General features: G+C 38.3%; 3 protein-coding genes across 4 annotated transcripts; 2 read left to right on the plus strand and 1 right to left on the minus strand.

Annotated features, from left to right (window-relative positions):
* Positions 1-9,270: 9,270 nt before the first annotated feature.
* LOC135733993 (mitochondrial ribosome and complex I assembly factor AltMIEF1-like) lies at positions 9,271-10,541 on the plus strand. Of its 2 annotated transcripts, none has more exons than XM_065252859.2 (2): positions 9,271-9,360; positions 10,287-10,541. In XM_065252859.2, the coding sequence occupies exon 2, from the start codon at positions 10,329-10,331 to the stop codon at positions 10,539-10,541; it is 213 nt and encodes a 70-aa protein (XP_065108931.1). In that variant the 5' UTR covers positions 9,271-9,360; positions 10,287-10,328. The 2 variants fall into 2 exon arrangements, with proteins under 2 accessions (XP_065108931.1, XP_065108932.1); XM_065252860.1 differs by having other exon boundaries at positions 9,319-9,456.
* A 338-nt stretch (positions 10,542-10,879) lies between these two features.
* Positions 10,880-16,109, plus strand: mief1 (mitochondrial elongation factor 1). Its single transcript, XM_065252857.2, has 4 exons — positions 10,880-11,026; positions 11,816-11,996; positions 12,516-12,778; positions 13,350-16,109. The coding sequence occupies exons 1-4, from the start codon at positions 10,880-10,882 to the stop codon at positions 14,166-14,168; spliced, it is 1,410 nt and encodes a 469-aa protein (XP_065108929.1). The 3' UTR covers positions 14,169-16,109.
* An 807-nt stretch (positions 16,110-16,916) lies between these two features.
* napsa (napsin A aspartic peptidase) lies at positions 16,917-24,427 on the minus strand. Its single transcript, XM_065277880.2, has 9 exons — positions 24,238-24,427; positions 21,473-21,659; positions 21,263-21,386; positions 21,061-21,179; positions 20,749-20,948; positions 20,280-20,402; positions 18,828-18,972; positions 18,264-18,362; positions 16,917-18,112 (listed from the first exon to the last, which is right to left on the minus strand). The coding sequence occupies exons 1-9, from the start codon at positions 24,303-24,305 to the stop codon at positions 17,951-17,953; spliced, it is 1,227 nt and encodes a 408-aa protein (XP_065133952.2). The 5' UTR covers positions 24,306-24,427; the 3' UTR covers positions 16,917-17,950.
* Between the last annotated feature and the right edge of the window lie 1,280 nt (positions 24,428-25,707).

Genomic DNA, 25,707 nt, shown 5'->3' on the forward strand with positions numbered 1-25,707 from the left:
AGACCAACTGTATAGTATTGTATACAAGTGTGTAATATCGGCATCGGTATCGGCCAGAAGTTGTCTGTTTAAATCTGTATCGGTATCGGCCCAAAAAAATCCTATCGGTGCATCCCTATAATTATTAGTAATCAGGCAATGTTTCTCATTTTTTTGGACACTCAGGTGCCCGATTTACAAATGGTTATATCTCGATTCCCCTATTCTAACAAACCATACATCAAGGGTCGGCTATGGAGTTACAATTGTATCATTATAGAAATCAGAGAATGATTTGAGAAATCATATGAAAGATTTCAAATCGGTACTCTATAGATCTATTTCAGAACCAGCAGCTTTAAAAATAATCTGTCTGAAGGCACAGGCCAGATATTATTGCTGACGGGCCAGTTTTGGCCACCTGTTGACAACCCCTGCCATTCATCAATGGAAAGCTAATTTATTATCCGCTTTCAGATTATGTATAAATCTCAAAAAATAATGAATGGTTTTGTGGTCCAGGGTTACATGTTATTTAACAATCCAATGCAAATGTTTAAGTGGTGTAAAACGTTTTAATAGACAGAAGTATTTTGTACATAAATAAAAACATATACAAACTATGTTAATGTTAACTGTTTAAAAATATTTCCTTTTTAAATTATTTAAATAAGCAGATAATTATTGTCTACAATACATCAATCCAGTATTTAAATATCAAGAGAACATAAACAATACAGAAATGCTCAACTCACCTCAAGCCAGTAACGACTTCCAGTATATGAAGACTAGTAAATGTGTGGAAATCTTGAGTGTAACGCGTTTTTGTTGCAGTGAACAAACAAGAAGTGGGCAGTAATTTGATTCTAGTGATTCTTATTACGAAATCTAATTTCCCATTTAGAGGTTTGGGTAACAAGTAAATTGTCACATGGGCATTCCTTTACTTCATATGAACGTCTCAGTTATTCTTACTTAATAATAAGTTTCATTCAAAATTTAAATTTTTTATGTTCCTGGTATACTGTTTGAAGTAGAGCACGGTGCTAGCAACGCTAACATCACAGATTTCTAGTGAATGTATAGAGCCATGTGAAACTCGACTTACTATTAAAGGGGGACTACATTTGATACCCTCATTAATAATGACTGTTACACTGTGTGTTTTAAGATTATTAAGATTAATATCACACACACTCTAAAGGAAGCTGGCTTATTTTAAACCCAGTGTTTGGTCAAAAAGAGACAAACTTAACACATTCGGTTCCTATTTGCTGGGTTGTTTTCCACAATTATTGGGTAAAATATATTATTGGGTTGTACCTTTTTGACCCAATGCTGGATTGAAAATAACCTAGCATTTTTAAGTGCACATCATATTCTTTATGTCTTCATTATCGGTCAAAACTGCAAAATGTATACATTTCCGTGCACTTTCAATTTGTTTACAATTAAAGGCATCAGTTTGAGAAATCACACAAGCAGACATAGGAACTAAAAAATGTCATGTGATATACACATTGATATCACTCAACCTTTCTTTATGACTATGTCATGTGATATACAGCACAGTAATGTCTTTCACTCTTTCTGCATGAGTTTTGTCTGCTGTGTCCTGCTATCTGAACAAATAACATATTGAGTAAGTGTGTGTGTCTCACGTGAGCAAGGCCATAATGTTTTGAGTTAAATTGCTGCTGCTCTTCATTACTAGATATTAAGATTATTCTGAATGAATGTGATTCAGTTTATCACACATAACTTCAATGTATGATACCAGAATATTCATACATTATAAATGGCCTATTTTGTGTGAAATGCCTCTGTTAGACTAAATTTCTCCAGTTGATTTGTGCCTTTTACAACTGAAACATGATGGAAAAGAAAAAAGGTTTTACTTTCTTATATCTGAGCTGAAACTCTCCATCTACTGTTTATTGTAAACTCTAGTTAATTTTTTTTGTTAAATTTCTAGATATGTTGTATCTAAAAAATTGTGTTTTTTAAGCAGCAGTCATACTTCCCAACCTCTACCAAATGCAACTATGATAACCAGAATGCCTTAAATCATGTTGATGAATTATAGGATTGGGACAGAAGCTTTAAAACTTTAAATAGATTAAATAAGTGTTCACATACTATAGAAATCCCCTGATATTTCAGATGTCTCACATCATATTTTAGGTCTAAACATAGTTTTGTTATAAAGTGTGTAAATGTTTTGGCAAATTCAGTTGTGCAATGTCTCTTGCATAATTCAGTGTTTTAGGTAAAATGCAAAATGCTATCGGTTAAAAATATTGTTGGCCTGTTGAATGTTAAATTAATCCAATGTTTGATGAATATGATTTTATGCAACAATAAACTAACTATACATTACTGCATGTGTTTCTGAACTTTGCTCATTTAAAACATGTTTAAGGACAGTAAAATCGGTCTCAGACAAAAAATAATAAAAATATTTCAATCCAATCGCTGCATCCTATATTCACTGTAGGAAAGAATATAGATTTATTAATTATCACTAAGAGCAAAAACCTTTTAAAAACCACAAATAGCTCAATTTTTGATCACAGAGGTAAGCAACATAGTACATTTACCTGATGGCGCAATTTTTTTTTTACTTAAACAGCATTTTGTGCTTTGAAACTTGACTGTCCTAAAAACTCAAGGCAAAACACTGGATTTTAAATCATAACCCTCTTACAAACTTTGAAGTAAAAACACCGGAACCAAAAATGTTCAGTAATTTTTTTTGTAAAATTATAGATATGTTGTATAAAAAAATGGGTTTTTAAGCAATACTTGCCAACCTCTACTAAATGCAACCATGATAACCATAGTTTCTGCCAGAATGCCTTAATGTTGATGAATTATAGCAGTGGTTCCCAAACTTTTTCAGCATGCGGCCCCCTTGTGTACGGTGCATTCCTTCGCGGCCCCCCAAAGAAAATTTGTGACAAAAAACTGTTCTAAAACTCAACATTTTAATAAAAAAAAAACATTAAATTATACAAAAAAGTAGTGCTTTTGGTTAGTAGCCTTATTTTTTTAGGTTTAATTACACAGAATTCATGATGAATTAATGTATTTCATAAAATGTCATAAAACTGGGGCCCCCCTGGCACTATTTTGCGGGCCCCCAATTGATTGGAACAGAAGCTTTAACATTTTAATTAGATTAAAGAAGTGTTCACATACTATAGAAATGCCCTGATATTTCAGACGAATTTAGCCATAAATGTCACACGTCATATTATAGGTCTAAACATAGTTTTGTAATAAAGTGTGTAAAGGTTTTGACATGTTCGTTTGTGCAATGTCTCTTGCATAATTCAGTGTTTTAGGTAAAATGCGAAATGCTATCGGTTTAAAACATAGTTGGCCTGTTGAATGTTAAATAAATCCAATGTCTGTTCAATATGATTTTATGCAACAATAAACTAACTACACTGCCCTACAAAGGCTAAGTGCAGTAACTACGCAAACACTGAAACCGAGAAAAATGCCTTAAAGTTATTTACACCAGCCATTCAAACATTTTGGCACACACGTTTCTCTAAAATGGGACAAAATTGAACCAGGAGACTTTGTCACAAGACACAACAGATCTCACAAAGCCCATTTCAATCCATAACTCAATTTTGAACAAATGCGTACTGCGCTTTGGCTTTGTAGGGCAGTATATATTACTGCATATGTTTCTGAACTTTGCTAATTTACAACATGTTTAAGGAAATTGCTAATTTACAACATGTTTGTGCAAAACTTCTTGAAGACAAATTTAGCCATAAATGTCACAAGTAATATTATAGGTCTAAACATAGTTTTGTAATAAAGTGTGTAAAGGTTTTGACATATTCGGTTGTGCAATGTCTCTTGCATAATTCAGTGTTTTAATTCAATGTTTGATGAATATGATTTATGCAACAATAAACTAACTAGTTTACATTACTGCATGTGTTTCTGAACTTTGCTAATTTACAACATGTTTAAGAAAGTTATCAGCCAATAAATAAATAAATAAAATATTCCAATCCAATCGCTGCATCCCTAATATTCACTATAGGGAAAAATATAGATTTATTAGTTATCACAAAGAGCAAAATTTTTGATCACAGAGGTAGCCAACATACGTAGCACCAGAGATGTATAAAGTACTAGCGACCCAGACTTGAGTAAAAGTACAAGTGCTCTATCAAAAAAGTGACTTGAGTAGAAGTTGAAGTGCTCTTTAAGCACAGCACTTAAGTGGAAGTACTAAAGTATTAAACATGCTTTGTACTTAAGTATTGCAAGTAGTTTATTTTAAAATATACTACTCAAGTACTGAAAGTAAAAGTACAAGTATTGTGTAATGTAGTTATTAAAGAAAACAGTCAAAAGTTTGAATATAATATTGTTTATATTATTTCAAATGTTTAAACTAAAGGACACTTACAATTCCTTTGGCTGTAGCAGCAGTACAAGGACATGAATGTTCAGATAATTCAGATTAATTTAACTGATATGGCGATAGAGAATTCAGAATTAATGAAATATTAGTCGATAAAATGGTAAGTAAAGGTACAAGGTGTTTTTATTGAATTTAGGTTTCCTTCTTTCGCGCACACTCGCCCTTTCTTGCGCATTCTCTCTCTCTCTGTCTTTCTCGCGCACTTTGGTTCTCTCTTCGCTTCACATTTGTCAACAACCCTGGCTCATATTTGTGAGTGAGAGGTTGGGAGGGGTCGCCCTTTACTATCTCCAATTGGTTCAGACCACCATGTGACCATGATTCGTAACATTTGAGAGTAACGAGTAACTATGCAGCACATAAAAAATGTATTGGAGTAAAAGTATTAAACTCAAAGAAAAAATGTACTGAAGTAAAAGTAGAAGTAGGAGAAAAAAATAATACTTCAGTAGAGTACAGATACTGTCTTTTAGTACTTAAGTACAGTAGTGAAGTAGTTCTACTTCGTTACTATACATCTCTGCGTAGCACATTTACGTGATGGCATTAAAACGTTTTTTTGACCTAAACAGCATTTTGTGCTTTTTCAGAGAAACGTGACTGTCCTTAAAATATAGTTGGCTTGTTGAATGTTAAATAAATGCAATGTTTGATATATATGATTTTATGCAACAATAAACTAACTATACATTACTGCATGTGTTTCTGCTAATTAACAACATGTTTAAAGACAGTCAAATCGGTATATCAGCCAAAAAATAAATAAAATATTCCAATCTAATTGCATCCCTAATATTTACTGTAGGGAAGAATATAGATGTCACCGTGTGACTTTTTGTATAGGCGGAACAAAGAGTTGGAAGTCTAGTTCCGCCTGGAGAGGATTTCCGCCCGGACGACTAACCTGAAACACCGGAACTTCCTGTAGTTTTCTAGGGACAAATTCAGCCTGATGAGGCACAGGTGTGGAAAATTAATACAGCGGTTGACGATTGGCTGAAGAGGAGGAGGAAAGGAGGATAAAAGGAACTTTGGAAACACAGTTGGAGGTGAAGTTTGTCCGTGTTGTGTTCTGTCGGTGCCGTGCCGTGCCGTGCCGTGCCGTGCCGTGCCGTGCCTACTGCGGAGGAATTGGAGCTGGATGGACAGAGTGAAGGAAGATCGCTAAGCGAATCGCCAAGACGGCTAAGTTGAAAATGGTTGCGGTTTTCAATGCGAATAGCCGGGAGCTTCACCACGTAGCGTTGCGGCCCCACTGGAGAGAGAGAGACGTGGGTGAGCCGGGGATCCATTCTGGAAGTAGAAGATATACGTGAGTAGTCTTACAGCCTGTGATGTGTATTGTGAACATTAAAGTATTACCTGATTCTGTGTGGTGAGTTGCCCCGTAGCGTTGCGGCCCCATTGGAGAGAGAAGCGTGGGCGAGCCGGGGAGCATCAGAATCGCCACAAGGGGGGGGTCCCGTGTCCCTTTTCTATTCATTTCATCCCCTCAACCCAGAAAGATCACCCAACCACACCGCGGGCCCGGGTCGAGCTTTGGCTTCGTCCGTAATTCACAAAGTGTGTGTGTGTAGTGCCGTGGGTGAGTCTTTGTCTTCATTTGTGTGTGTACACTAAACAGCTTGCAGTGTCGTGCTGTGTCTATGTCGATAGAAGCCACGTCGAGACCAGAGGAGTCGTGGGGAGAGTCTAGCTGTTGAGGTCAGTGGAGTGTGGATTGAAGAATCTTGTAAAGTGGGATTTCCTTGAGCGTGTGTTATCGAAACCTTTCCCTTGACGAGTGGATGGGCAGTGGTGAAGCATCTGGATGGTTGAAGTGAGTAGACCAATTTACGATTCCATACTTGTGCCAAGGGGCTGTTGGGCTGACGGCTGTGGGAAATAACCACCCTTGTGTGGAGCCTCTTCAAAGGTTCGCCCCTGTTCTGTACTTCCAACGCCGGGAGTGGAGGAAGAACCAGGGAAGCGTTCGGCTCTACACTGCTGTTCTCGACGTCTTTTTCCCCTGCCCTTGGAGGCCGTAAGTTGTTAAGTCCACTGCCCTCGAGTAAAGAGAGAGACAAAAGTCCAGTCTTGTGTAACACTTACCTTTGCTTACAGCACGTACCTGGAAGAGGAAGAAAAGTCCAGTCTTGTGTAACACTTACCTTTGCTTACAGCACATACCTAGAAAAGGAAGGAAAAGTCCAGTCTTGTGTAACGCTTACCTTTGCTTACAGCACGTACCTGGAAGAGGAAGAAAAGTCCAGTCTTGTGTAACACTTTACTTTGCTTACAGCACGTACCTACAAGAGGAAGAAAAGTCCAGTCTTGTGTAACACTTACCTTTGCTTACAGCACGTACCTGGAAGAGGAAGAAAAGTCCAGTCTTGTGTAACACTTACCTTTGCTTACAGCACGTACCTGGAAGAGGAAGAAAAGTCCAGTCTTGTGTAACACTTTACTTTGCTTACAGCACGTACCTACAAGAGGAAGAAAAGTCCAGTCTTGTGTAACACTTACCTTTGCTTACAGCACGTACCTGGAAGAGGAAGAAAAGTCCAGTCTTGTGTAACACTTTACTTTGCTTACAGCACGTACCTACAAGAGGAAGAAAAGTCCAGTCTTGTGTAACACTTACCTTTGCTTACAGCACGTACCTGGAAGAGGAAGAAAAGTCCAGTCTTGTGTAACGCTTACCTTTGCTTACAGCACGTACCTAGAAAAGGAAGGAAAAGTCCAGTCTTGTGTAACGCTTACCTTTGCTTACAGCACGTACCTAGAAAAGGAAGGAAAAGTCCAGTCTTGTGTAACGCTTACCTTTGCTTACAGCACGTACCTAGAAGAGGAAGAAAAGTCCAGTCTTGTGTAACGCTTACCTTTGCTTACAGCACGTACCTGGAAGAGGAAGAAAAGTCCAGTCTTGTGTAACGCTTACCTTTGTTTACAGCACGTACCTAGAAGAGGAAGAAAAGTCTAGTCTTGTGTAACACTTACCTTTGTTTACAGCACGTACCTAGAAGAGGAAGAAAAGTCCAGTCTTGTGTAACACTTACCTTTGCTTACAGCACGTACCTGGAAGAGGAAGAAAAGTCCAGTCTTGTGTAACACTTACCTTTGCTTACAGCACGTACCTGGAAGAGGAAGAAAAGTCCAGTCTTGTGTAACACTTACCTTTGTTTACAGCACGTACCTGGAAGAGGAAGAAAAGTCCAGTCTTGTGTAACACTTACCTTTGCTTACAGCACGTACCTGGAAGAGGAAGAAAAGTCCAGTCTTGTGTAACACTTACCTTTGTTTACAGCACGTACCTAGAAGAGGAAGAAAAGTCCAGTCTTGTGTAACGCTTACCTTTGCTTACAGCACGTACCTGGAAGAGGAAGAAAAGTCCAGTCTTGTGTAACACTTACCTTTGTTTACAGCACGTACCTAGAAGAGGAAGAAAAGTCCAGTCTTGTGTAACACTTACCTTTGCTTACAGCACGTACCGGGACGAGGAAGAAAAGTCCAGTCTTGTGTAACACTTACCTTTGCTTACAGCACGTACCTGGAAGAGGAAGAAAAGTCCAGTCTTGTGTAACACTTACCTTTGTTTACAGCACGTACCTGGAAGAGGAAGAAAAGTCCAGTCTTGTGTAACACTTACCTTTGCTTACAGCACGTACCTAGAAAAGGAAGGAAAAGTCCAGTCTTGTGTAACGCTTACCTTTGCTTACAGCACGTACCTGGAAGAGGAAGAAAAGTCCAGTCTTGTGTAACACTTACCTTTGCTTACAGCACGTACCGGGACGAGGAAGAAAAGTCCAGTCTTGTGTAACACTTACCTTTGCTTACAGCACATACCTAGAAAAGGAAGGAAAAGTCCAGTCTTGTGTAACGCTTACCTTTGCTTACAGCACGTACCTGGAAGAGGAAGAAAAGTCCAGTCTTGTGTAACACTTACCTTTGCTTACAGCACGTACCTGGAAGAGGAAGAAAAGTCCAGTCTTGTGTAACACTTACCTTTGCTTACAGCATGTACCTAGAAAAGGAAGGAAAAGTCCAGTCTTGTGTAACACTTACCTTTGCTTACAGCACGTACCTGGAAGAGGAAGAAAAGTCCAGTCTTGTGTAACACTTACCTTTGCTTACAGCATGTACCTAGAAAAGGAAGGAAAAGTCCAGTCTTGTGTAACACTTACCTTTGTTTACAGCACGTACCTAGAAGAGGAAGAAAAGTCCAGTCTTGCGTGACACTTACCTTGCTTGCAGCACGAACCTAGGAGAGGAAAAAAAGTCCAGTCTTGAGTACGCGCCTCTGCTCGCAATACGGGCCTGTAGGAGAAAGAAGAAGGCCGGCATTAGTATTGGTATACAGCATAGTAATCACTTTCTCTGATTCTGCCTCCAGGAGAAGGGGAGCGTGCCACGGGTTCAAGAGAGCAAACCTCAAGGGCTCGGTCCCCCTGTCCCCGTGGAAGCCCCGCCTGGAGGCGTGAAGGAACTACTGTTTTAAATTGCCCTTTCCCCTTTCTTTTAAGTAACTTAATAAAGATTTATTTTAAGTATAACTCCTCTCTTGTGTGTCTGGTCATTGGGGTGGCTTTGGGACCTCCTCGAGGTGGGAAATAGGAAGGGGTTCGCCCCGACCTGTGACATAGATTTATTAATTATCACAAAGAGCAAAAACCTTTAAAAAATCACAAATAGCTTAATTTTTGATCACAGAGGTAGCCAACATGGGGTAGTACATTTACGTGATGCCATTAAAAGCACAAAACAGCATTTTGTGCTTTCTAGAGACACTTTTTTTACTTCACAAACTTTGAAGTAAAAACACCGGAACCAAAAAATGACAGTCATTCGTCTTCTTCCGGAGCGCTTATTGTGCGACTCCCGCACTGACGGCTAATCTGCCTCCGCCCTTGACAAGCTAAACAGTCCTCTCTCTGACATATTTAAGCGTGAGTTTTGCTGTTTATTGAATATAAATGTGAGTTTATGAAGCCTGTGAAACAGCCGAGGTTCGGATAAAGAGTATATTTGCACACATACAAAAGGTCATTATATTTAAAGCTAGCTAACTGTTAGCATGAGCGTGACTGCAGTGATGTTTCTAATAGTTTTATTTAAATACAAGTCCGTTAGTTGGTCATGTTGTTAGTCTTCAAGCTGTTTATTTTTATATGATTTGAAATACACGCTTAAATGTTTGCTGCGCCGCATTTGGTTGTATTTATAACATTTTCCTTTCATTTAGTGGCTTTTGGAGATTTTATTTTAGCTATTTATTTATATAATTTCATTTATGTTTAACTCAAAATGTAAATTTTTAAACAGGCCATCATATTTTTAAACAGTAGTTTAAACACGTGGGTACTAGTGATGATATGACGTCGTGACGTCCTCACGATGGTCACGTAACTGATTGCGTGATCGACTTACCTGACTTACGTGACATTTTTTTGGGCACCATCTTTATGTGATGTCACACATGCGTAGCTCTGAATTGTGTGTGTTGCATTTAATGGCATTATATCAACAAAACTGTACTTTGATGTGATGAATAACAGCCACCTGTCATCATGTGGTTTCCTAAGGTGATGTTTATTTATTTAAGTGATGTTGAATTGATGTTCCCTGTACAAACTAGCTAATGCTGATTGTTGACAGAACTAATTTTGTACATGAGATGGGATTAACGTTTGTATTAAATGACATCATCATCATCTTAATATTATTTTATACTCTGCACAAATATGTACCTATCTAAAGTTTGGTATCCAGTGTCCTTAACAGGAGTGTATAATGTAGTAAACACCACTAAAGTAATTTTTTGCAATTTACTATTTCCTACATAAAATCCCCGAAATTTGATGTTCTCCCTCAGGTGTGTGAGACGTCTGTCTCTGCCTTCTCTACGTTCCTCCTGATGGGCGGCTGGTCCCGCAGTGCCGTGCTGCAGCTGTACCGAGCACTGCTCCGTGCAGGCCAACATCTACAGTACACCGACCGCGACTATTACCGGCGTGCTGTGGCCCGAGAGTTCAGGCGCTGTCAGACCCTCAGCGCTCCGGCAGAGAGGGAGGACGCCCTGAAGAGAGGCCAATTCTTCCTCAGTAGCGGCCTGGGGGGGTTGGTGTAGAAGTTGAGATCGCCTGAGCTGCATTTATCATCACCGGTCAAGCAGACCAGCTGCAGGTACAGTCTCTTGGATAGATTTTTATGCAAACTTGCCTACATTTCCATATATAATACATGGTTGATCTTATGTTCATTCTTTTCTGAATAAATCAAAAAAATATTTACCATAATAACTTGCTCTGGCTCTTAAATGACTTTCACCTTCTCGTTTGATCAAGTCCTCTTAGTTTTTAACCCCTCACCTCCAACCGCCTATCATATAGAAAGAGACTTTTGGTTGATGAGTAAATCTGTTTATTTTTCATCTTATGTATTGCTTCTCAGTGAGGGTAAAGATTAATGGCAGGAGTGAACGGAGATCGGAAAGGAAAGAAAGATGACAATGGGCTTGGCACGGCGATCGATTTTGTGCTCTCCAATGCAAAGCTGGTACTGGGAGTTGGGGGGGCAGCCATGCTTGGGATCGCCACACTGGCGGTCAAAAGAGTAAGTACAGAAAGAGTTTAACAAGATCTGTCCTGTAGATAATTTTGTAACCGTAGACCATTGTGTTAGCATCACAAAGGATTAAAAAGGATGTCACATTGTATAAAAGCATCTGCTAAAATGTATAAATGTAATTTTTTTTATATCCATGATCATCTAAGAGCATGAAAACATACATACTTTAAAGGCGGGTGCATGATGCGTATGTGTGAGGCGGGTCTATCAAAAGAAGGTCCAGATTCTATTGGGGTAGGGGCGTGATTATTTAGGTGATTTCAGATGTCAACACTGGCTTTCAGAGATCATGCATCCCGCCTTTAAAGGGACACAAGGCAGCATTTTTATGTTAATAAATCATCTTCGTAAGTCGGTATATGGCTAAATGACTCATTACATGACGAATGAAGACTCTCTCGCCCGACCCTACCGTCTGTAGGAAGAATACCCCACTTGCAAGTTCGCTGTATCCGACCCGGTGTCCTTCAGTCTTGTAAAGTCTCAGATGTAGAAAGCATTTACTCCCAGACACTAGGGGGAGCTAGTAGAGAAATAATACTCAGACTTGCCTTGTGTGCCTTTATGAATGCAAAACTACCCCACTTATCCAAAAAAAGCAACAATTCAGCTGCTTTGGCAGACGCTTTTATCCAGAGAGACTTCATGCCACATTTTGTCAGTATTTGCATTGCCTGAGATTTAAATCCATATAACCTTACCAATGCTAACACCTTGCTATGCTATGACTATGGTGTATGTAATTAGTGCATAATAGAGTTTGGTTTGTTATAGATGTACGACAGAGCTCTCAGCGCTCCATCGAGCCCTACTAAAGCCGACCCGTCAGGGAGGAGGAGCTGGGAGGAGCCGAGCTGGATGGGATCGTCGCCTCGAACGCTGAGCCGTGACATGAAGCAGAACATCAGCCGCTCTTTACAGACGCTCCCTACCTCCTCCAGCTCATTTAAACCAGGTAATAATGAATCTCTGGTGTACTGCAACCATAGCAGCCTGTGCTGTTGACTGCAAAAAGACCATGTGATCATTTTTATTTAATTATAAAGAAGGGACTTCAGGATCCCTATACACCTTGTGTATATGTGTGGGACAAATAAAAAACTTGGTTTAAAAGAAATAGTTGCTGGACTACAATGTATATTGTTTATCCCTGGTTTATCCTAACTTGTGTGCTTCCCTATTACCAGGCTTGTACATAATGGAGTGTCTGCTCTGCTTTCTCAGTGGGTATTCAAACGCTCCATTGACTAACATATTGTAGAAAAGCCGTATTTTTTATGTTGTTTGTCGCTGAAACCGTCTAAAGTCTAGGTGTAATATATTGTAAGCTATAGCTCAATTGGTAGAGCATTGTGGTGTTAGTAGTTTTTGTGGGTTCGTTTCCTGCTAAAGACATGTACTAAGGAATCATGTATATATCTTGAAACTGTAAAGTCGCGTTGAATAAAAGATGCTACGTTTTTTTTTTTTTTAGATTCATTGCGTCGTGCGACGGGTCGTGGTAAAGGTGGGTCTGGAAAGGCTGATCTCCAGAAAGCGCGAATGCGTCTCTCACTCCAAGAACACCTGTGGGCGTTCTTCCACGAGAGAGTGGCGATCCCCGCAGAGGAGCAAGCAGTCGCCCGTCGTGCTGCGCTGGATATCTGCGCCGAGCTCCGGGTCTTCATCCATGCCAAACTACCTGACATGCCTTTACGAGAGATGTTCCTGAGCGGTAGTCTCTATGACGACCTCCAGGTATGGGCAGATGGAAAGAGCATTTAGGGTAGTAAAAAATCTCCTGTCAACGGCGACAGCCTGTCCCATAAGACTTTTGAGGATTTATGGGGATAAAAAAAAGAGTGGGCAGATTTTTGTCATTACAGGGTGGTTGTGTACACACACAGGTAACACACAATTATGTTCAAGCAGCATATAAAAGTGAGTTTCTCTTATGCTGCATTCACACCAGTCGCGGTAGAGGTGTCAACAATGTTATAAATGTTAGTCAATGTAAAGACACGTTGACGCGCGTCTGGAAGTCTTGCGGCCTCCCATGATGGAATTTCTGCGTGAATGAAGCGAGTACACCCAAAATGTTCAAGCGTCCAACTACGCACGGTAGCACGAATTTAACGCGTCTAGTGTGAACGCAGCATTAGTGTAGAATTCTTCTAAGCATCACCAGTGGCTCTCTTAGGTCACCAGAATTATCTAGCTCTTGAAACTTTGGATAAAAGCATCTGCCAAATGTGTAAATCTATCTGCTTAAGTAGACAGGCAGGAAACAAACGCAAAAATACTGAAGTGTTTCTGATATAACTCCTAGGTGGTGACCGCAGACCACGCCCAGCTGATGGTACCCATGATTCTCGAGAAGAATCTCTGGTCATCTGTTCCCGGTGAAGACACCATCATGAATATTCCTGGCTTCTGGCTGGTCCGTCGGGAAAACCTGGAATACTTCCCCCGTGGAAGCAGCTACTGGGACCGTTGCATGGTGGGAGGATACCTTTCCCCAAAGAGCGTATTAGAAGTCTTTGAAAAGCTCGTCGCCGGCTCCATCAACTGGCCCGCAATCGGTAGTGTTTTAGATTACGTCATTCGACCCGTGGTCCCATCGGAAACGCTAACATTGGAAGTGCAGTACGAAACGGACCGTCGCCTATACGTGGACTTCCTCCCGCTGCTTGTCATGGAGGACGGAGCCTCGCTGATCGCCAAACCGCACCGATTGGCCGCCGATCGCCACGAGAACCTGTGGCGACAGAGTTTTCGAGCGGCGGAGACCGCAAAGTTACGCACGCTCGATCAGGAAGACGGCGGCTGTCGTTGCGCTTGTCTCAAAGTCGTTAAAGCCGTGTGTAAACTGAATCCGGCACTGGCGCGATTAAACGCGAGTCAGCTCACTAATGCAATACTCCTCCTAAGTGAACAGGAAGGGAATTGGTCTCAGGAAGCGCTGGCTGACTGTTTTTTGCACCTGCTTCGTGCACTAGTGGGACACCTAGAGGCTGGGAAGCTACCCTGCACCCTTAATCCCAAAGTCAATCTGTTGTGTGAACTTACAGAAGAGGAAATCGATGAACTTGGGTACACGCTGTACTGTGCGTTGTCTGACCCAGAGAGTCTTCTGAGAACTGTTTAACACACATGCATGCATCCATTATTCAGCGTCAACGCTTAGACACCTAAGACCCAAGTATTCAGACGGACTTGATCCACACACAAATGGCAGTGTTTTCGTAGTAGGTCAATACATACATGCTTTTGTGTATCCCGAAGGGCCGGTGTCCTGCAGTTTAGCTCTAACCCTAATCAAACACACCTAAAGCAGCCATTTGAAGTCTTTCTAAGCATACTAAAAAACTTCCAGGCAGGTGTGTTGAGGCACGTTCAACTCTGCAGGACACCGGCCCTCCAGGACCGAGTTTGGGCACCCATCCCATAACCACTTTCTTTCATGTAATACGATCTAATCTGTCGGTCATATTATATATGGGCAAGCAGATATCATTTATTATTTGACTCTTAATTTAGAGCCACCGAACCAAAGTGCTGATAGATCAGTGCATGTAGTGAAGAATCAGATTTTACATCGGTGCTTAAGTGTTATTTTTAGATTTCAGGAATTGTAATCACATCTGTGTGTCCTATGTTCGTGTTACCTATAATGGCAAGATCTTATGGATGAAGTAGCACATTAAATGTATCGTTGTGTGGCACAGTATTTCTTCTGATTTGTTCCTAGATTAATTTAAAATGTTTTCAGGCCGCTGATTTTGTGTGTCTTCAAAGTAACATGCAACTAAGGGGACAATTTGAGATTATTAAGAGCGCATGGTTAAGTAGTAATAAAAAAATCAGTCCACTAAAGCTTTAAGTGTGATCGCTTCATTTAATCTTTATAAATGAGCAGTTTATAAAATTGCACGTTTCTGAAAGGAAAAAATCAAGCATTTGACGTAGATCATGTGAGTATTAAACATCCAATAATATATCTGAATCCTTGCTTTTAAATAATTTCACTTAACCAATTGAAATTGGCATGACTACGAAAAGGAATATGAATAAAATCAAAAACACGGTCATGTTTGATCATTTATTTTTTTACCTTTATTTGCATATTTCAAGCTTACAAAATATTTGTTGCACTTCATTTTTTAAGTTTAATCAATTTGAATTTAAATTATAAATAAATGAAGCTATTTTTTTTATTCTTTATAGCAACTCCTCACTAGTGTAGAAAGTTAAAATGAATTATAAATTCAAGTTGATTAAACTTAATTAAATTGTAACACATAATGTTTTAGTTTAGTGTGTTATGTCACGTTATGTTAAATGCTTCTTAACATAGCATCTACATTCACATGCGTTGTTTATTTTTAAATGGTTCCTTAGTTGGTCATACAGATGTTACAACGTGTTACTGTCACACTGCTGAAATTAAAACCTAAATATGTTGTTCAATTAAAGTGGACCTCCCTAAATATGTAGGATAGTTCATGGGGACCAGAAAGACCAATCTGGTTTGTTGGTTGAGTGGATTCTAGCGTAATGTTTGGATGAACTGAATGGTGTTGCGTGCATGGCTGCTGCTGTGTAAAAATGTGTAAGAGCCTATAATAAAGATCTAGTAAAGACAAAGACATTTTAGTATTTTTCTATTGATTGTATATAGACATAACCAAAAACAGGTGTGAAAATGTTCATATATCTTGTCGTGATGTATGTTAAGCGCTTGGGGTGTTGTTTGATAGAACAAAAATTTTAATTAGGGTCTCTGTTATGAAATGCCAGGACATATTAAACTTATAAGCATTTATTTTGCTTGTATAATCTGAACAAGACCTGTGTCTACCTGTTATGTAGCAGATACACATGTACTCTGTGCAAATGGTAATTTAATTCAGAGCAGCACCAAATGCAAATTAGACATTGAGTTCGGCTTAGTCTGGTACTTTGCATGTGATGTTTAATTATTTCTTGATTTATTTTTATTAAACAGATATTTGAAAATGTTTTGGAAGATTCATTGTTTTCTGTGCCTCTAGTATTGGAATTAAAATAAAAGTGGAATGAAACTTAACTGTATTTATTGCAGATTATTTTGAAAGGGGACAATCAGACTTTTTAATGAAAAGCGTTTAAAGGGATAGGTCACCCAAAAATACATATTCTGTCATCATTTACTCACCCTTATGTTGTTACAAACTTGTATGAGTTTCTTTCTTCTGTTGAACACAAAAGACAACATTTTGCTAAATTATGGTAAAGATGCAGTTGACCCATTGACTTAATACTTAGAAAAATGAATGGGTATGCTCACCATCATTAATCAAAAGAAAGATATTCATAAAGGTTTAGAACAACATGAGGGTGAGTAAATGACAATTTTATTTTATTTTGGATGAATTATCCCTTTAAAGTAATATAAGCTTTAACTTAGAAAATGGATGATTTTGGCTGTGCCCAAATACCCACACTTGTTGTCTTGGCCACTTGAGAGCGCGTGCATGCGACAAGAAGTTAGTGCGCAAGACTGTCCCATGTCTTAAATATATATAGTGGGTTTAGTGTGCATTAAGGGCACTGCACTTTGCCAGTTTTAAGGTATTTAAGGCTAAGCGTATCCCGTCATGTTCAGGATGTAAATCATGAGACTTTTGCCCAAACCTCGCGAGATGTCTTGGAAACTTTTAAATGCAAGTTAATAAATGGATTTTACATATTTTGGTAGTGAAACAGAAAGTGTTCCATATTTCATTGGTGCCAGCATGTATTTTGTAAAATCTGCAAAAAAAGGAAGAGCAACTATTTTAAAGGAAAACCAAAAATAAAACTTCCAAAACTAAATCTTCATCCGTAAATCTGATATACATGCACAACAACAACAACCTACAAAAAAACTTTATTTAAAGTAAAACTTGAAATAATGTTTACTTCAAATCCTAGTAGAATTGTTTGATTATTGGTAAATATTAAAAATCACTCATGTGCTTATGATCAGATTCCTACAAATTATCTATTAAGAGAAACACAATTAATACATCATGAAAACAAAGTATTATACCATTATCAACATTAACAAAAATCACGCATACAAAGCTTTTGAGACTTACGTAACCAGAATACCAAATATTTACCATTGGTTTGTCTTACAAAATCGAATTTTACATTTTTTTATTACATTACAAAATAATTAATAGCAAAAGTATAAAATATCAACTATGCTTTTTTACAACACCGTTATACATTGCAATTCAGTGCAAAATAAAAACAAATTGTAAGGCTTCAACCAAAATATGGAAGCACGCAGAAACCTCAGTATGGCTTTGGTTTCATTCTTTGGAATGTATATCATTTCTATTAAAGCATGTGGTAACACTTTACGATAAGGTTAAACAGATGATTCATTATGAACTAACAATCAACTCAATTTGACATTTATTAATCTAGGTTCATCTTAAATGTACACAACTTATATACTATTAACAAGCATGATTTCCCTTAAAAATTAAAAAATGTATATATATTAAAGGGTTAATCAGGTTGTTCCAAACCTGTATACATTTATTTATTCAGCTAAACAAAAATATTTTGAGCAATGTTTTAACCACAAAGTTTTTGAAACTTCCCGTTTCCTGCTTGATTACAAATATCTTCCTTTGTGTTAAGCAAAACAACTTGAGGAGAACTAAATCATTTTTGGGTGAACTATCCCTTTAACAGCAACCAAGATCAATAAATGATGCAAACGTTTTGTTCAATGTTATTTCATATTAGCTTACTATAAAGCGCTACCACATTTGTTCATTTCTCATCGCTTACTTACTTAAAAAAGGAATGAATTTACCAGCTTTAACCCAAGTGTTTACCCCTAACAGCTGGCCATTATATCCAGACATACAATAGGCTGATTCACTGACTTCACTTGGCACGAGCGAACCCGACGCGGTCAGCTTCCCTATCAAACACACTGTAATAGCGGCCGATGAAAACATCTCCCAGAATCCACAGAGGCCCGGCGGGTGGCGGGATATCCATAGCCATAAAACCAGAAAGGCAGACACTAAATCCCATATGAGTCACCTGAGAACACATGGAAATGGGACTGATAAAATTAAATGTTTATAACAAAAGCGAAAGAAAAAAAGACATTGACAATTTATGAGTTTACAGTTGAAAAACAACATTCTTCTGTACTGTTTCTACAGCACCATGAAAGAATGATGAACAATACCTTCATAACATAGTCTTCTCCGGTGAGGTTGAACATCTTCCCACCCAGACTGATGGATATAACGGGAAGTGATGGAATCTTCTTACAGTCAATCCAGTACTGTAGAAGGAAATGCATCCAATATGCATGTTTACAATTTAACCGTTTATTTTATTTTAAACAAAAAGAAACATTCCTTGACATTAAAGTGTAACTAAACCCTAAACCAACTAAACCAACACTTTTTTGACATTTGGGTATAAAGTGTTTCAATATATGTTGTAAAAATGTCTGACTGCTGCCCTCTTCAGGTTGAAAGATGGCTACTGCATTTGAATTTTCCTTTTGGATGTTGCGGTACTGCGTGACCTAAGAGGTACGACCCTACATAAGCAGGTTCAAGCTCACCACACCCTTGTTACGACCTCACCCTTGGTATGAGCTCAGTTCATCCCCTCTTATCTCCGTTGGGGTCTGCCTACGTTTCTTGCATTTGTCAAATATTGCCAGTGGGTGGTATTACCAGGGGTTTAGTTACGCTTTAAATAAAATTGTCAAAGGTATTTTATCTGCGAATGTGCTCACCTCTCCCATAAGCAGTGGCAAAGCTCCGATGGCTTTCTGCAGCGCCCGCACCTCCTGATATGGTCCTGTGATTAATGACGTTCCTGTGTCGACAATGGCCTGGCAACCACCTTTGCACAGGGTAAGTGTACTGCCGACCTGAACTCTGTAGGGATTGACAATCAGATTAAAACTATTGGAAACAATTGTGAGATTACATTTGGAGAAAAATTATTATTTGGGTTACAGTTAAAGGAACAGTATGTAGGATTGTGGCCAAAACTGGTACTGCAATCACACAACTGGTGGCTAATACACAACATGACAACATAAACATCAGTTGAGTGCTGCAACTCCACTTTTTAAATGACAATATCCTGACCAGACCACTGTTGTCAGTGATATAAGTATTTGAAATGAAAATGATTTCTTTATGTCTAGTGATATATCAGGGACATTTTATGATTAATTGATATAAATTTCTTACATACTGTTCCTTTAAACAAAGGATTTCTTTAAGATACAAGCCTAATAGATCAGTATCTGTTAAGCCCTTTTCACACAGATATTACGGAAAATACACAGAAATGCGTCTTGGATTTGTCCGGGATTTTTGGTTCATTCACACTGCCAGTGACTTTCTAAAATCTGTGCGTGCATTCACACACATACCGTAAAGATCCTGCGAAGACACGTTACGTATTTAAAGTCCTTTTCCCAAAGTTTGCTAATTATCCATGTTATGAAAAGATCATAATGAGCGCGATTCGCTGTTCTGTCATGCGAGTAAATGACCTCAGCACGGATAGTGACGAGCTCCCTGATTTCTGCTTCGGTACAGTTTGCCGACAATTCTCATGTTGATCTGCATTTAAATCCCTGTGTCAAAGACCTGAACCATAACTTCTGGTTGCCAGTCCTTCCAGAAAAGTTTTTTTGTGATTGTTCCGGGCAAAAAATCCTTGATCTTGCGACACGTTTTCTTAAAATATGTGATGGAATATGTAGGATATTTATGCAATTTTATGTGCTTGCAAAAACTGCGGGAACTTGCAAAAACTGTTTGCAGCTTTTCAATAATGTTCATGTCACTTCATAACGTTCCCATGGCAACAGGGGACATGGCTGCGCTTGTGTGAAGTAAATGCAACATTTTTCAACTTTCTGCTAAGATATATTTGACATTTGCTATGAAAATGCAGGGATTGTGAAATCATGCAAGCCCCACATATTTTGAGCACGGAAATCTGAAATTTGCGGCGTATTTGAAAAAATTTGTCCCCCGCATAAATATGCAAACTTTGGCTGATTGCGATCGCATAATCACGTTTTTCTGGAGGGACTGGGTTGCAACGACATGTGTGTTTGTTTAGGTGATTTCTAATGTTAATAATAGATCATGGACCCCACCTTTAATTGCATTTCACTGATAAATGCCAAACTTTTATAGTAGCTGTGCAAACAGGTACTTACTTATCCATCTCAATCTGCCAGTAGGCTTTCCGTGTGACGTTGACGTAATGCAGATCACCATCAAAATACTGCTGGTCAAAACCTCCCAGCATCAACTCGCCTCCAACCTCACTTACAGGGTCCCTATACATTACACACACATGCATGTTTTAGTCTCAAATCGAATGGGTGAACGAAAGCAGCTTTTACAAACAGGACAATAGTGTGATAAATCGGCCATAATATGCATGTACATTTTGCAAAAATTGAAACTGTTATACAAGAAGTAATGCAAGTCACCAGTTAAGGTCACATTCCTAAACTTATGATTCACTTCTGCTTTTCAGTTAAATAAGAGAGGTTAATAAACACTCAGCTTTTTGAGGAAGCGGTGACTTTAGATAATCCTCTGAAATCCCTCTTATCATTTTATATGTGAGAAATAAACATTGAGTAAGACTTTGCAATACAATGTTTACTTTATTTGTACCTGTTGATGTAAAAAGAGAAGACATTCTGGGGCAGGATTTTGGCAGCCATAGCCGTGTCGAACCATGGTGTGATGCCGTCTACAGAAATGGCGGGGTATCCCATGCCCAGCACTCCATCGAAGCGTGCCACAGCAAACACAATTCCAGGCTGATTAACCGCCTCGGCAAACTGCTGGCCAGGCACCTTCAACCCTGCCAACTACAGACAACAACCCTGGTCGATTGTGATTTTATGTTTACTAAGTTTTGAATAAACTGTGTCGTTGTGTTCCATCATTTGTTGTTGATGGAGGTTTAGTGTCTTTACTCACAGCGACTGTATCCTGACTGACAAAGCCGGACAAACTCCCTGTGCCATACCGGATTGAGAACTCGGTTCCGTTCTTAACGTACGTGCTTGACTTCTTGGAGTTGTAGCGATGATGAAACCCTAAAACGCAAAAAAACACTCATATTAATCTGGCACAGGAGAAATAACATATTTTGATCTTAACATAAAACAATTTCACTTACAGCACGCTATGTCCAGAAAGGAGCAATGAATAGATGGAACCCAGAGGTTGGATGATCCGGTATCAAAGAGGACCGTAAAGTTTTGAGGAGGAGTGCCGATACTGATCACTCCAAAATATTGGGCCTGGATAGAGAAAGACAAGACATTAAGATTTTGAAAACCCCCGTCACATGAGGCTTCCTTATTACGTTCCAACAAAGCACACTTACATCCATGAAGTTGGTGAGTTTTTCCACAGGTCTTGGGATTGGAGTTGTGTGGGGGGCGTGTGTTGCTGTAACTGGTTTATTGTAGGCCGTCTTATAAGATAACTTTGCCATAGATTTGATCTCTTCAATAGTCTTTCCATTGTCTGCCAGCATGCGCCGCACAGTGCGAGTTTTATATAGAGGAATTCTAGAAAAACAGATTAATACAGCGGTCAGCCATGCGAGCTAACATATAACAGTAAACCTGAGAACATTTACATAAACACATTTGGCTGACAATTTTATCCGTAACAACTTACAAGGAATGCGTTTTATCAGTTTGGACGTGATTTGATTCTGAAATCCATGACCTTGTTTTGCTAGCAGCACCAGTTAAAGGGATAGTTCATTCCCATACTCACCCTCAAGCCTTTCAGCCAAATGCAATTGGAGGGATATTAAACATTATCCTGGGATGGCTCTTTTCAGATTCATAATGGTACTGGATAGTGCCCCATTTTTAAACTCCAAATTGGAGAGATATTAAAGAAATAGTTCGGCCCAAAATGGTATTAAACCCATGATTTACTTACCCTCAAGCCGTCCGAGATGCATATGTCCATCATTTTTCAGATAAAAAAAATGTCCTAAATCTTTCAGTTTATAAAATATATGGATATGAGGTCCACCTTCTTCAAGTCCCAAAAATGTGCATCCATCCTTCACAAAACTACTCCAAACGGCTTCAGGGGAAAACAAAGGCCTTCTGATGGTAATCTGTGCGGTTTTGTCATAAAAATAACCACATTTAATAAATAACTAGCTTCCGGTAGCGTCGCCATCAGACTCCTCCACATTCAGTGTAGTGTACCCACTTTTCATATGCGGAGGCACAAGGCAGGAAGCAAAACAACGCTCCACTGTCCACATTCATCATACGTCACTACCAAAAGTGTGCACACTCCTTAATGCGGAGAAGTCTAAGATAGCAGCGTTATCGAAGGCTAGTTATTTTGTAAAGTTTTTAATATGTATAATCTCTTACGAAATCAAATTGTTTACCCTTAAAAGGCCTTTATTTAGCCACTGGAGCCGTGCCGATGTCTTTTGTGAAGAATGGATCCACATTCTTTAGACTTGAAGGAGCGGACCCCATATTCATTCATTATAAAGATTGGAAGAGCTAGGACATTTTTAATACAATGTGCGTTTGTATGAAAAACGATGGGCATATGTAACGTGGGTGGCTTCAGTGTGACTAAAATCATGGTGTAACTTTCACTTTTGGCCGAATTATCCCTTTACAATATCCTGGGCTGGCTCTTTTCAGTTTTATAATGCCACAGGATAGTGCCCCATTTTTAAACTCCAAATTGGAGAGATATTAAACAATATCCTGTTCTGGCTCTTTTCAGCTTTATAATGGCACTGGATAGTGCCCCATTTTTAAACTCCAAATTGGAGATATATTAAACAATATCCTGGTCTGGCTCTTTTCAGCTTTATAATGGCACTGGATAGTGCCCCATTTTTAAACTCCAAATTGGAGAGATATTAAACAATATCATGGGCTGGCCATTTCAGCTTTATAATGGCACTGGATAGTGCCCCATTTTTAAACTCCAAATTGGAGAGATATTAAACAATATCCTGGTATGGCTCTTTTCAGCTTTATAATGGCACTGGATAGTGCCCCATTTTTAAACTCCAAAAAGCGAATCCATCAATCAGAAACTAATACATACATGTTAATGACTTATTAAATGTCTTGTATACAAATAAATGTATAGAGTATTAAATGTCTTATTTATTACAGCAATTACTACATTCTGTTAATTGATACTACAGTTTTCTTTAGTACTGTATTAGCTACAGTAAACTGATTAATTGTAGTAAATACTCTAGTATACTTTAATATTTACTATACCAAGGTTTAAAAACACCATATTGTATGTAAGAGTTGTGTAAAAGTTTATTATATTAAATTTTAAAGTATACAACAGTATTGTTCATGTGGGACTGGTTTCTCTATGCAGTTGCTAGGGTGTTGCTAGGGTGTTTCCCACTGGCCATGCCTCCTTAATATTATCCTTGCAACATATGAGTATTTCTTATTCAAATCAATAAACTCAGGAATTTGATATAGCAAGAACCACTACAAACATTGACAAAATAAAAATAAAGAGAATACATTTCAAGTAATAGTTGGCGGCTGGCGTATTAATATTAAGTAAATGCGATGCAGGTGCAGGTGTCGTCCAATAAGAATTTGCAGCCGGAACTACTTTACTAAAACTCTTTGTGCGAACGAGGGCCGCGTCAAACTTTAACGCTCGAAATGAACATTCACCTGTCAGCTTTCTGAGTCACACATTGACGCGCTGAAACCACAGTAGTTCACACATATGCTAACCGAATCGTAGCAACACTTGTTAGTCATGGCAGCTCAACTTCCTGAATATCAAGCTTTTGCAAATAACAGCGAAAGTTTCAAAAATTATTCACATATCATTACCTGTTCAATGCAAGCTCTTAAAGATGCATACAGTACATTTCTTTGGTTACTTTGAGAGATCAGATATGATATTACGGTTTTATTTATTAAAAAACAGTTTGGATTGAATGTGATGCGAAGATAGGAAGTATGTTGTGGAAGTGCATGTAGAATACATAAGATGATTTGATAGTTTGACTGTTCACGAATACAGACATAAACATTTGCGGAGCTAAGTTAACTTAAACACGTTTTACATAGATAATAAGAGAAATGACGCATTTAACTTTACCTGATTATTGCGTTGCTGTCCGCAAATAGCTGCCAGCATACAAATGCGAGCAGAAGAAAGCGATTCATGGTCTGATCGTTTAGATCAACTAATGTTAAAAACAAGACTTGTAGAAGAAAATTTAAAGTAAATACTCCCAGCGCCGCCCGTTGTGCGCAATATATGAAGGCGTAAATACCGTTCGGAGAACCTCGTGCGATTTTGGGCGTTTCCGTTATGTTCGTTGTAATCCTATTGGCTAATGTCACTGATGTTTCAAGGCGATTCGTTAAAGTTTACGTCAGTTAATGTCAATTTAAAACCAAGAATATCAACTGCTGATTAAATGTACGGTCACATATTGACTGTAAAATATTATATATGTTTTTTAGTAAATATTTGTCTTACATCCTAGCTTCTTGTAAATGTTTTATTAAATAAATAGTACATTTTATTATAAAATAAATACTACTACTACTACTAATAAATAATCCTTCAAATTCATTAATAAATAAAAAACAATTTTAATAAAAAAATAATTGTAAATATTTTTTTAAAGGTTTACTGAAAGGTATTGTATAACACAACAAACATCCTCTTTTGGCAGGAAACTGTTTAAAAAACTGCAACACCCAAAGAAGGAAGTGGAATAATCCTTACTTCTCTAACGCTATGTCAATAGAAAGATTGTTGTTAGTTGTCCAAAAGTTACTTTTTCCCTCTTTAACTTTTTAAATGCAAGTGCTGAGTGCAACTTTGATATCAATACATTACAAACAACTGCACAAAAGCTGCATTATTGGTCTTAAAAGCAAATGTTGTTTTCTACTGCACACAGTTTCAAAGAAACACATTTATATAACCAGAGAAAACTATATATACCATGTATACAAGTAACAGTACACATTTCCAGTTCATTAGTAATATTTACAGCTCTGCCAAAGTGACTTTGATCCAGGATAAAAGCATGTTTGTAGAAAGAAAATGCTTCTGTCTTAGATTGATTTCAATCTTTGACATGGCCATACTCAGTTAATACTTAAGATATCAAGGTTATTATTCACAGAATGTTATTTACATTACGTAGGATGATTTTATTGAGAAAACAGTAAATCACAATACAGACTGGGTCACATGTTGTTAAAAGAAAGATGTAGGAATTAAGAAGTTCCAGTAAACACAACTAAGCCATTATAACGACATGATGCGTACGTCTTATGCATTTATTTTTTATTTGAGTTTAAATTTTAAATTGCCTTGTTGCTTTTTTACAGACTGCAACATGTGTAGCCTGCAGTAGAGGAAGCCACAGAGGCTCCTAAAATGATGTAATGTGATACAGCTCTTGACATCTCTTTATCACCTTGTCAACAATGTCAGTGTGTTTCCCACACAAACCCATTACACATTTAATAGTGTTTTTGTCTTTTTGGGGTCTTGACTAACATGATCACTAAAGTTGCAGTTTTATGGAGAAAGCACTTTGTAAAG

This window comes from Paramisgurnus dabryanus, chromosome 3 (genome assembly GCF_030506205.2).
Source record: "Paramisgurnus dabryanus chromosome 3, PD_genome_1.1, whole genome shotgun sequence".
Taxonomy (NCBI): domain Eukaryota; kingdom Metazoa; phylum Chordata; class Actinopteri; order Cypriniformes; family Cobitidae; genus Paramisgurnus; species Paramisgurnus dabryanus.